At 38.0% G+C, this 12,636-nt stretch overlaps 1 protein-coding gene across 1 annotated transcript in view; it reads left to right on the top strand.

Annotated features, from left to right (window-relative positions):
* The window catches only part of LOC124261499, a 78,852-nt gene that overhangs the window by 64,098 nt on the left and 2,118 nt on the right, over positions 1-12,636 (top strand). Inside the window, exons 42-55 of the mRNA XM_046695819.1 lie at positions 307-500; positions 1,362-1,486; positions 2,790-2,906; positions 3,894-4,034; positions 4,333-4,498; positions 4,862-5,098; positions 5,933-6,208; positions 6,916-6,956; positions 7,679-7,813; positions 8,721-8,816; positions 9,530-9,733; positions 10,153-10,417; positions 11,251-11,338; positions 12,034-12,130. Of these exons, the coding sequence (XP_046551775.1) occupies positions 307-500; positions 1,362-1,486; positions 2,790-2,906; positions 3,894-4,034; positions 4,333-4,498; positions 4,862-5,098; positions 5,933-6,208; positions 6,916-6,956; positions 7,679-7,813; positions 8,721-8,816; positions 9,530-9,733; positions 10,153-10,417; positions 11,251-11,338; positions 12,034-12,130 (2,182 nt within the window). The remainder of the gene's footprint in view (positions 1-306; positions 501-1,361; positions 1,487-2,789; positions 2,907-3,893; positions 4,035-4,332; positions 4,499-4,861; positions 5,099-5,932; positions 6,209-6,915; positions 6,957-7,678; positions 7,814-8,720; positions 8,817-9,529; positions 9,734-10,152; positions 10,418-11,250; positions 11,339-12,033; positions 12,131-12,636) is intronic.

Below are 12,636 nucleotides of genomic sequence, written 5' to 3'. Positions count from 1 at the left end.
TAGATTATATACTCACGAATAAGGGAACACCTGAAAGTACAAGTGTTCCTTTTTTCTTTTCCAGGTTTCTTCACAAGCTTTGTATTGCACTGTGGGTGAAATTCTTGAAAAGAATAAAGGAATACTTGTACTTACATGTGTTCCCTTATTTTGTTCCATGAGTATGTTATTCTGCAGACTAATAAATGAAAGTTCCAAATCATATGAAAATATTTCCCACTGTGCAATATTTGTGAAAAAAAGAGTATTATTGCAAATACTGAACATGTATTATCTTGCTATAATATTCAATTATCATGTTCTCAGAACAACATTGACGAGTGTGCAAGCAGCCCATGTCTCCACAATGGTGTATGCACTGACGGCATCAATGACTTCACTTGTGGATGTAAGACTGGGTGGACTGGCAAACGCTGTGAGGTTCTCATTACCCCCTGCAGTGCCAATCCTTGTATCAACAGCGCAACCTGCTTCGACCTCTTCTCCAACTATTACTGCAGGTACATTAGACACCATTCAATTACACATGAGTGAGTGAGTTTAGTTTTATGCTACTTTTATATTTACACCGCTTTTGTCAGTATTCAAGCAATATCACAACAGGCTTCTCATATTGTACCCGTGTGAGGAATCAAACCTGGCCTGACAAGCAAACGCTTTAACCACTAGGCTACCCTACTACCCCAATTACACATGAATTTGGGGTCTCTTGATACATCTCTGAAGTAAAACACGATGGGTGAATTTCTTATTGTTTGCCAAACTCCTAACTAATTTACACTGAATTTGAACTTCACACAGCTGAGCCAATCTGATCAGGAACCCATCTTGTGTGTATGCAAAATGCGTAAAATTATAACTTGTCACTCTCATATCAAGCCTGGGCATTGATGCCATTGATTAGAATTTTGTCGGTTAACCATTTTGTTTCATAGGCTTACTTTAAAACGGGCAGCCGGGTAGCCTTGTAGTTCAAACGTTCGTTCATCACACTAAAAGACCTGGGTTCAAGTCCCCACATAGATACAATGTGTGAAGACCATTTCTGGTGTCCCCCACCATGGTGTTGGTGGAATATTGCTAAAAGCGGCGTAAAACCTAACTCACTCACTCAGTTACTTCAATACTGTTTAATATGTATTTCAGTGGAATTATGGTAAGTAACTGTTTACCTTGTGAAGTGTTCTATGATAGGAATTACAACAGTTGAGTCAGTAAGAGTTTGTAGTTCTTTTCAATGGTCTTTAATACGTTATTCATATTTTAATTTTCACCAATGAAGGATGTGTAAACAAAATGAATAGAAAGTTTTTCCAGCCTAGAATTATGTTCATGTTTTTTGACATTGTTATCACTTCCAGTTGCAAGGCCAACACCTATGGTCAGAACTGCCAGTACGCTCCTAGTGTATGCAGTAATGCCAACCCATGTGTCACTGGAATGTGTTCAGAAACAGCTGGGGTCACTAAATGTGCCTGTGGACAGAGTAAGTATAAACTGGTGTACAGAACTTTGCCCACAGGAGCGTTCCCCACCACAATTTTTACAGGGGAGTAATTTTGCCCGCAATATTAATATTATGCCCACCATAATAATACAACATTATTTAAAATAGGTATGTATTATTTTATTGAGCTACACAGAAACAGCAAAAATACAGCACATTAATAGAATAAAAAATGAATAGCGTGTAATTAGAAAAAGAAATACAAAGTAGCAGTTTAGCTCTGGTGAAGTGCCATTAATGTTTGATCTCTTTTAAAACTATATGTCCGGAGCAGTGTCAGTATTAAGGTGTGTGAGTATTAAAGTAGGCAATAATTTTTATCTTACCTCACACATAAATGTCGTTTTCTGATTGGCTGAGTGCTCTTCTATTATTTCATAGTACCCCGCTTACAAGCGAGTAACATTTTCTATGTACACCACTGGGAATGCTGAACTCATTTGGTACTTCGTAGTAGTATTTTTTATCTCGGATAACATTGAATTACGTATGATGTACGGAAATTACCGATGTTTTGCGAATGCAAATAGTGGAAGGGAGATAACTCTAAATTTGTATTTTCTTGTCGTCTGGTACTCCATACTAATTGCTAAGATCCGATCCCATGCTTCAAACAGTTCAAAATTACCATTGACGTGTTCGGTAAGATAAATACATTTTGTTCACTGGTCCTTCTGGGCCCATGGATTGATGTACCCTCAATGTTTCTTTATGTTCCGCTCGAGACCAGTGAACAACTTACAATGTAATGGGCAAATGTCCTGTACAAATTGTGCTTGGCAGAATTCCTTTTGTGGGCAAAGTTCCTGGATTTGTAAAAACTGACATATAGATAAAAAAACTATTGTATCAATCCAAGTAAATCCAAATTCAAACTCCTCATGTCATCATCAGATTGTAAACTGCTAGCTTTATCTATCATGCAATGTATCTAAGATGTTAAAATTATCAATTTATACTGTACACACCATGTTTTGCCATGCACAATGCAACCTATGTAGTTATGGGCCGATGGCCTACACTTCTGTAATAAAAGAATTGAACATATAGATATTACTCACTGGATTACGAGTAAACTACAGGCACCGTCAACAAATTGTGAACTGAAATATGTATTAATTGTTAACATTTCTTTTTCTACTATTAATTATACAACTTCACAGAGACTGCCAAGATGAGATTTGGGTTTGTTGTAAGTCTCAGTTATCTTATAAACTATTAGTATAAAATGAAGGTTAGTGACTTCTGAAAATATTTGTATCCTAAAATAATTGGTTTTCAGACTACACCGGCAGCGGCTGTGATGTGCAGGTTCAGCACTGTAAGGCTGGTACATGCAAGAACAAGGCTGGATGTAGTGTTCCTGCACTCGACGACTACAAGTGCTCTTGCCCCAAGGGTGGGTAACAATACACTGTTGTGGGGTAGGGGGTGGGAGGGATATGCCAGTTTCATTCCAGTATAAGGCCTATATAGCATGGATCGCGACTGGTAGTATATGATACCAGTTATATGTTATTGATGCTGACACACCACTGTCAATGCTGATCACATGAATGGACACAGTGCTCTGTTCTCATAAGTACTTTTATCTTACCTCACACAAATGTTGTTTTCTGATTGGCTGAGCTTCTATTATTTTAATTTACCCCGCTTACAAGGGAGTACTATTTTCTATGTTACCCACTGGGAATACTGAACTGTGGGAATTTATTTGGTACTTCAGGTTAGAAAGTCTTTATCTCGAATAATTGAGTCACGTGTGATGTATGGAAATTGCCGATGTTTTGCAAATGCAAATCGATGCAAGGGAGATAACTCTAGCGAGGGGAATATAAGCACACATGGAAGGTACATCTTGTCCCCCTTGTGACCATGAATCAACTTATAATGTCATATGGATGGAAACTCATATGGACTATTGTCATTAGCCCTTGTATCACATGGATGAGGACTACTGTCATTTGTGTATACATCAGGGTTGATTGGCACAGATACAATACTGTCATTAGTGCGTATGTTGGCTGGATGGTACATGTCGATCATTAGTCATGTTGATACTCATGCCAGGATGGGCACCAGGGCCTAGATTTTCGAGGTTTTGAGCTCTAAGATAGTTGTAAGTTCATGTTACTGTATGGCACCTACGACTATCTTAGCGCGAAGAGAGCTTTGAAAATCTAGGCCCAGTACAATACTGCAATGAAAGAAAGTGTTATCACCTGGAGTGCTGTGATTGGTCATATATGTTAGTTCAGTTTGACAATGTTGTGATGTGTGATCTATATGATTTAGAAGCCTTCCAATATGTTTTACATTCATACCAGAAACAGTTTATCAGTGTAATTCTCAGCTGGTTGACATTAAGATGTGTCAATGTTCTCAGGTTTCACTGGGACAAACTGTGACGTCAACATCAACAACTGTTTGGGTGTGACATGCCAAGGAACAGCCACATGTATTGATGGAGTGGACGAATATTTCTGTCGCTGTCCCATTGGCAAAAGTGGAACAGGCTGTACCCAAGGTATGTCTAAATCAAATTTATTTTTCAGGGGGGTGGGGTAGCCTAGTGGTTAAAGTGTATCTCAATATTTTGTTAAGCTGTTTTTTTCATTTATGTAGAAAGTATCTAAACAACAATGATTTATACTAGTCTCCTAGTGAGTGCACAACTCTTTTCTTCACAAACCAGTTTAAAATTAGCACCCTTAGCATATTTAACGTAACATATCTGGCAAACAATATTGTAATACATCTGGCCGTTTGTTCAATTTTCCATTTTAAACATTTGTGCATATAGATGGATATTTTCTTTTTCACAGATCTGGACCGCAACTATGACATGCTGTTTAATCTGCCTCAGAAGACTGGCTATGCTTCCCTTCCCTACCCAATCCGACTCACCGCTAACAAGTTCAGTGTTAGTCTGTGGGTCAGATTCTTGGAGCCAAGTGGAACTGGAACATTCTTCACTATGTATTCAGTCGAGTCAGTATATTTCCTTTTTCCTAACTTAGTATAAATGTATGCTTTGTTAACAAGGAATTAATGTCAAACGTTTCATGTAGTTAGTTAAAGTCACAGAGCAAATTGAAAGGGGAAAAAAAGTTTTGTCAATGGCAAGTGGTGTTTAAACTAATGATTCAATTAGTTTATTCCCAGTCAAACACAATGAGCCATGCTTTAAAATCATTTAAAAAGTGTGCTATTTTGTTGTAACAATTGAGGTGAATTTTTTTTATCCAGTGTTATCATTCAAAGTTAAACGCCATTTTGTTTGCTCCTATCTTAGGTGTCTGCATTTGTCATAATTACCAATCGTATGACCTTGAAACCTTTTCCCACTTTTAGTGGTCCAAACAGCTTGGCTGGCAAGAAGGAACTGATACGCATCGACCATTCCGGACTGACCATTTCTGTGAATGGTACCAGTACCAATGTAAGGTTGCAATACTTCAATTTTAACAATGGTAAATGGAACCAGATTACAGTTACATGGAATGGTGTGACTGGACTCCTCAACTTTGTCGTCAACACTATTGCCCAGGATGTTCAAGATTATGCAAAGGGCATGACGATTGATAAATAGTGAGTGAAATATTGTTCTATTCACTTTTTTATTATATAATTAACCATGGGAATTTTCTTACATATCAGTTTCTTTTTCAAATTGCAATAGTTTATATTCATTTCAACATGTGGAATGTGATTATTTGAAGTTTGTTGTAATCCTTTGTCAAGGGAAGTTGATGTTGTTGTTTTTTTCGAAATGCTCTTGATTTTCAAACAGGTGTTACAATGTGTGAAGCCCATTTCTGGTGTACCCCACCCCGATGTTGCTGGAATATTGCTAAAAGCGGCGTAAAACCAAACTCAGTCAGTCAAACAGGTCTTATAAATAGACAACCTTTTCTAGTCAAGACAAGACGCATGTTGAACCCTGCATGCTCTTCACCTTAAGGACTCTTGCTCATTTCTTCCCATGTAGGATGTGTGTGGTGGTGTGTTTCTGTGCATAGAGCTCAGGTCACAGAGCTTCAACATCAGTTGAAGTTAAGCAATATTGGGCATAGAGAGGCCTTGGATGGATGACCGTGATTAACAGCTTGACTCCTGAGAATTTCTAGAACTTCTAGAAACTTATACAAATGACTTTGTTAAAAATTGCGTCTGTTCAACCAGCAGAAAATCCCGGTGGGACAAGTCATGTGACTAATAACTTAGTGCCTCACTGTCAGGTTGGTTTTTTTTTCGGGTAATAATTGTCAGATTGTTAGCAATGAGCATCCACCTAGTGAATGGAGTTCAGTGCATTATATATGCACTTATTATTATTATTACTATTATTATTATTATTACTATTATTATTATTTATGTCTTCCTCATGATAGAGCTGTAATGTGGTTCATTGTTTGTCTCCAGTATCTGGATGGTTCTTGGGAGCAAGTACAACCCGGTGACGGAGATGCCTGTACCGAACGAAGGTTTCAATGGCTGGTTGAGTCAGGTGTCACTCTACAACAGAGATCTCACCTTTACACATGAAATACCTCTGAAACTTGAGAACCCACGCCAGTTCTTTGCTGATGAGATCTTTGCATGGAATGAGTTCCGCAGAACCCAGGGTGTGTCTCTTGTCATTCCATCAACTGCTTCGTCCACATCGTGCCCCAGGGGTACTTCGGAGGGAACTGTGAAGTAACTAACGAGAGTAAGTAGAAGTAATATTTTAATGAGTTTGGTTGCTTGGTTTGTTGTTAAATGCCACACTCAGCAGTATTCCAGCTATATGGCGGCGGTATGTAAATAATAGAGTCTGGACCAGACAATTCAGTGATCAACAGTATGAGCATCGATCTGTCCAGTTGGGATACAATGACATGTGTCAACCAAGTCAGCGAGCCTGACCACCTGATCCTGTTAGTCGCCTCTTACGACAAGCATGGGTTGCTGAAGTCCAATTCTCGACCCGGATCTTCATGGGTGTATTTTAATGAGTCATGATGGTGACTCATGGTACTTATGAAAAAGAAGTTTCTTTTCTATTTTGTATAATTAGTCTCCAGTTGTCATTTGAAAGTTTTCATGTTAATTTTCCTTCAAGAGAAAAAGACAATAAATGTTACAGGTAGAGCAACTCTAATTTTGTTTCAGTGCCTTCATCACATGCTATTAAGTCTTAACTAGAACTCATGCCAGCATTGGCTTTATTGCCAGTTATAATTAACAACGAACCTCTTGAAACCGTTAATGAATACAAGTATCTTGGTACATATATTGATAACAAACTGAATTTTAATGAAAACACAGATGCTATATTCAAGAAGTGTCAACAAAGGTTACACTTCTTGCGCAAATTGAGATCTTTCAATGTTAATCAATCAATTATGTGTCTTTTCTATCAGTGCTTTATACAGAGTGTTCTGTCTTTTTCTGTACTATGCTGGTATGGAACCTTGTCCCTTAAAAACAGAAACCGTCTCACCAGAATAGTTTTATTAGCCCCCAAAATTGCAGGTGTATCTTTTGCTAACCTAAATGAAATATATGAAGAAAGAGTTCTCAAGTCAGCCTGCAAGATTATATCTGATCCAGAACATCCCATCCACTATGAATATAAATTACTGCCTTCTGGGCCGTTATAAATTACCCTGTTTTGAATCCAATCGTGCCATGAAATCCTTTGTTCTCTCCAGTATTAATCTTTTAAATGATTCCTAGTGTTTGTCTTAACTTGTTCACGTGTTTTATGTGTGTTATTTATTGTATGGAAATAGTTTAATCATTTTATCAATGTTTGAGCTCTGTACTTTTCACAAGAATTCCCTCACGGGTAATAAAGTATTGTCATTATCATTGTCTGTTATCATCCAAAACAGAATATGGTCATGGCAAAGATTTTTCATTTTATTTCTCATCACCATGTGAACTATACAAGGACCCCTGTTTGGATCCCACCTGTATAAGGTACATCAAGTTGATACATTTTTTGACATTACATCATGGACAGAAGGTTGAAACAAACCCAAAACATTGAAAACATTCGTGCGAACGTACCACTTGTATAAGGTGCTGGAGAGCCATGTATGACTCATGTGCTGCATGCACAGAGTCATTAAAGACTTCCACAGCTTAACACATCATTTAATTGTATCATGATAATTTCAGGAAAGCTCCTTGTGTCTCCCACTAAGTGTCCAAGTGACATCGTCAAACTGGGAACATCTCGTATTACTGAAGTCACCTGGCTGGACCCTGAATTTGCGGGCAAAGATTCCACCATCATTTCCACTCACAAGTCAGGTAACACAATCTACATTTCATTAGTTCATTAACAACTATTTGTTTGTTAACAAGCACTAGATATTTTGAAATATACTTAACATCAAAAGTTTAGACTCACTAGTGTAAATGTAGCCACTTACTTAATAATCAACTCTTCTGAACTAGATTTTGCTAAATTTTCCATACTGTTTAATGGTACTGTTTACACATGAACTGATGTATTGTAAAACAAATTCATAATGTTGAAAAGATTATTGTCATGGGTTAAAAAAATGATGAAACTGAGTGAAAATTGGCGAATTTTTAACAAAATTTTACACCACAACACAGCTATTCACATGCACGATATTTGCACATGCTTTTTAGCAATTTAATGCATGATCCTCGTGCAATTCATCTGCATAATGTTTGCAGTTGGTTCCCCAAAGTTAGTGGAGATATTCATCTTCGATGTAACCACACATATATGCATAACATATAGTGATCGCTTTAAGTGAGTCCAAACTTTTGATGGGTAGTATATAACTGCTCCTTTTGGTGTAGGACATAAAAAGCTAAACATGTCTTGAGAACTAGATTTACTTAGTGAATCATAACTTGATGCAATGACGACCAGTTCTACTGACAGAAGAATAGATTTGATTTAAGACTGTTCCTGCTTTAAATTTGTTAATGTTTAACACTTGATTTTGGTTTGGTTGTTGTTTAACGCTGCATTCAGCAATATTTCAAATAATCCAGTCTAGACCAGAGAATCTAGTGCTCAACATCATGAGCATGGATCTACACAGTTGGGATATGATGACATGTGTCAACCAAGTCAACGATCCTGACCAACCGATCTTGTTAGTCGCCTCTTACAACAAGCATGGGATGCTGAAGATGACCGGGATGTTCACAGGTTGTTTAACACTTGTACTTCCAGGTGATGTGTTTTTATGGGGCCGCTATCAGGTTGTCTATCTTGCCAGCAACTCAGCAGGTAACAAGGGACTCTGCACCTTCAAGATCTTCGTCCAGTGTAAGTGCAAAACCAGGCTAGTGGGAAAACATAAGCGAAGACAACACGTTGCATTCAGTGTTATGCAATGTTATGAAATAGGACTCTGAATTGTTAATATGGGATGCATTATTATCTCGATGTTATCTTCTTTATATATACAGCATATTATACTGCCCTTTCAAAATGTTCCATTACTTCTTGCCATTAGTATATTTTGGCAGGTAGAAAGGGAAGGAGGAAAAGGTAGATTTCTCACTATCAGAATGTATTAGGATTTTCAAGATGACAAGCAATCATCTACAATGTGTCTTCATGTATATGTGGAAAAATGTGTATTTACCTAAATTGGGTTCAGTATAAGAAAACTAGAAACTTTGTGCCTTGTGACGTCTGTGTGGCATTTTAGAAGTTGGGAAATACTATACAGTTTTGACAAATCTTTTGGATAGCAACTTCTTTTATTTCAAAATAAAAAGAAGCCTGATAGGTTGCAAAGCTTTATATTTAGATAGTATTGAGGGCTTGCCCAACCTTTTTAACAACAATCAAGTGTAAGCCCGGGGCTTTTTCCATAATGGTAGCTAGTTGTTATCTATAAAGTTTGTCAATATGGAATTGCCATGTGGATAAAACTTTCTTTTGACTGTAACACCTTTGTACACTTAACTTTGTCAAGAAAGTCATAAGGCACTCCTATTTTCATTGGCACTAGATCATGTATTTTTTCACAGATTCCAGCTGCACGCCTCTACAGAATCCGATCCGTGGAAATGCACAAAGGAGTACTAACAATGACCCACTGATTACAACAAGCATCGACTGTGATTCGGGCTACTCTATTGTACACCCAGTCCCCAGACTCTACACATGTCCAAGGATTGGGAGTTACAACCCACCAATGATGTACAACACATTCCGACTACCACCTTGTGGAGGTAAATCCTTAACATGTGTTCCTTCTATCTGTTCAACTTTGTTGTTGAATTCCTGGAGCTCAGTTGATGTTATCTGGGGCCCTAAATCTTGTATACATGCAGCAAAGATTATGTCTTGATGAACCAAATTTCACCTTAGGATTTTCTTGTAAATTACATAATACTAAGTAACAGATCTGCATTTTATGTAGTTAAACAAAGGCACATTAAAAATATTATGGAAATTATGCAGCCTTATTTATCATCAGCAGCTTAAAACAAACCAATGATGGTGGTGGATAGGACTTACCTGTGTATCTTGTTTGTCATGGAAAAATGAAAATGCAAATTTTAAATTTGGATAATCCATTAAGATAGTGTATTGTTTTATGTGGGTTTTAAGAAACTGACTGAACTTTAAATTGCTTTTTTTTTTTCAGTAATTGTTAACAACAATCTGTATCAAGTGATAATACAGCTTTTCTACACTATTACTTCCACCTTCCCCTCTGGTATTGAGACCAGCATGAGGACCGAGATACTTCGTGCACTAACAACACTCAATGCTGAGTGGGGTAATGGACTATGTGATAAAACCGACTGCTCTGATGCCGTCATCAACATTAGGAGTGGAGTGACTTCTGGACGAAGGAAGAGGCAGTCAACACTGGACACAAACGTCAACATCACCCTCCCAATGGCAAAGTGAGATTTTATTGCCCAATTAGACAAATATGAGTGTGTGAGTTTAGTTTTACACCACTTTTAGCAAGATTCCAGTAATATCACAACAGGATGACCCCAGAAATGGGCTTCACACATTGTAACCATGTGGGAAATCGAACCCAGGTCTTTAGCTTGAAGAGTCCTGTGAAGATCCAGGTTAGAATTGATCTTCAGCAACCCATGCTTGTCGTAAGAGGCGATTAACGGGATCGGGTGGTCAAGTTCGCTGGGTTGACACATTTCATTGGTTCCCAATTGCGCAGATCGATGCTCATGCTGTTGAACCCTGGCATGTCTGGTCCAGACTCGATTATTTACTGACTGCCTCCATATAGCTGGAATATTGCTGAGCGCGGCGTAAAAATAAACTCACTCACTCACTTCAGCGTGTAGAGCTAACGCTTTAACTTCAAGGCTACCCCACCGCCGAGTCAGACAAATGTGACCCTCATTACCACATACTATGTCATTGTTAACAGTAAATAGTGAGTGAGTTTAGATTTAGGCCACACTCAGCAATATTCCAGCTATATGGCAGCGGTCTGTACATAATCGAGTCTGGACCAGACAATCCAGTGATCAACAACATGAGCATCGTACTACGTAATTGGGATGTGATGACATGTGTCCACCAAGTCCAAGCCTGATCACCTGATCCCGTTAGTTGCCTCTCACGCCAAGCTTGGGTTATTGAAGATCATTTCTAACCCGGATCTTTTAGAGGTTGTTGATAGTAAATAAGAATAACTGTTGTATTATAACATTCAGTGAACACTAATCAATGCAGCTAATTGAAAGTATTCTATCCTCAGAGCCTTATCAACCAGTGGGTCTTTAAGTCTTTCGCCTGGCGACATACTCCGGCTGGCTGTGCTCAACCAGGATAGGTTTGACTTCTCAGTAAGTAAACTCCATTTGCTCCTTTGTGAAAGAATAGCCAGTAGTTTCAAATGTTTCTTCTTCTTTGTTAAAGAAAGCGACCTGGTGTAATCCATTTAGGTAACTGGCCAATTTCGTTCTAACAGTAGAACAACTGGTTTCAATACAAATAATTTACTTTCTGAATTGAACCCTCTAATGGATCCCATTCAGACAATTAGGGTTCTGTTCAGACTTCTCAATCACATTATACCATTCAGTCCACATGGAACCACCAGAATCCAAGAGACAATTACACCACTGTATTCTGTTCAGACAATTGAACAATGGGAATCAAGTGAATGTTGATTTCATTCAGACAATTAAACACCTAGATTGCATTCAGATCGTATACAATACTAGAATTCATGAGGCAATTAAACAACTGAAATATGTTCAGACAACTTAACAATTGGATTCCATTCAGTTTGTTATATCTGTCAGTTCATTATAACTTGTGCATTATAACCATTGTATACTGTGTTGTATACATTGAAGCATCATGTTATTGATTCATATTACCTGTTTAGCGTAAAAGCAACTTGCCCTGAGATGAACTTCTTCATAGTAAATGAAAGTCTCAGAAAGCAGAGATTATTTGTAACGCTCATGTTTTATTTACTCCCTGTGTATTGGTTCTGTGAGTTCTTGTAAAATGTTGTCTTTGTTTTCCTCAGCGGAACATCCCTAATGCAATTCCTAAGAGGGATCTCCTTAAGATACTACTTTCCATCTCCTGTGAATCGGGGCAGGCAGTTGTTAATGGCAAATGCGGTATGTAGCAAAATCAGACAATGTTAGTATGCATTCACTTTGGAAGTAGGCATCAGAAATATGTACACACAGTTGTTCTAATGTGTCTCATTCTGACAGTTATTATAATTATTGGTTATTGTACCAAATTTACACAAGAACAATGTCTCACTTTTACATGTGCACTGATTACAGTAAATATACTTTGACTGGAAATTGACACTGTAGTCGTAAGAGTGTACTCCTGTCATCTAGATAGCCAGGTTAGCTAGATAGGTTAGAATTAATCTCTGACAGTAACCCATGTTTGTCGTAAGAGGGATCGGGTCGTCAAGCTCGCTGACTTAGTTGACACATGTCATCGTATCCCAATTGCGTAGATTGATGGTCATGCTGTTGATCACTGGATTGTCTTTTCAAGATTCAATTATTTACAGGCTGCTGCCATATTGCTTGAATATTGCTGAGTGCAGCATAAAACTATACTCACTCACTCTGTACAGCCAGACACAGAACATGCTACCATG

Source organism: Haliotis rubra, unplaced genomic scaffold (assembly GCF_003918875.1).
Source record: "Haliotis rubra isolate DU_JTF1 unplaced genomic scaffold, ASM391887v1 Scf8, whole genome shotgun sequence".
NCBI lineage: Eukaryota > Metazoa > Mollusca > Gastropoda > Lepetellida > Haliotidae > Haliotis > Haliotis rubra.
This window is presented reverse-complemented; position numbering and strand designations above follow the sequence as displayed.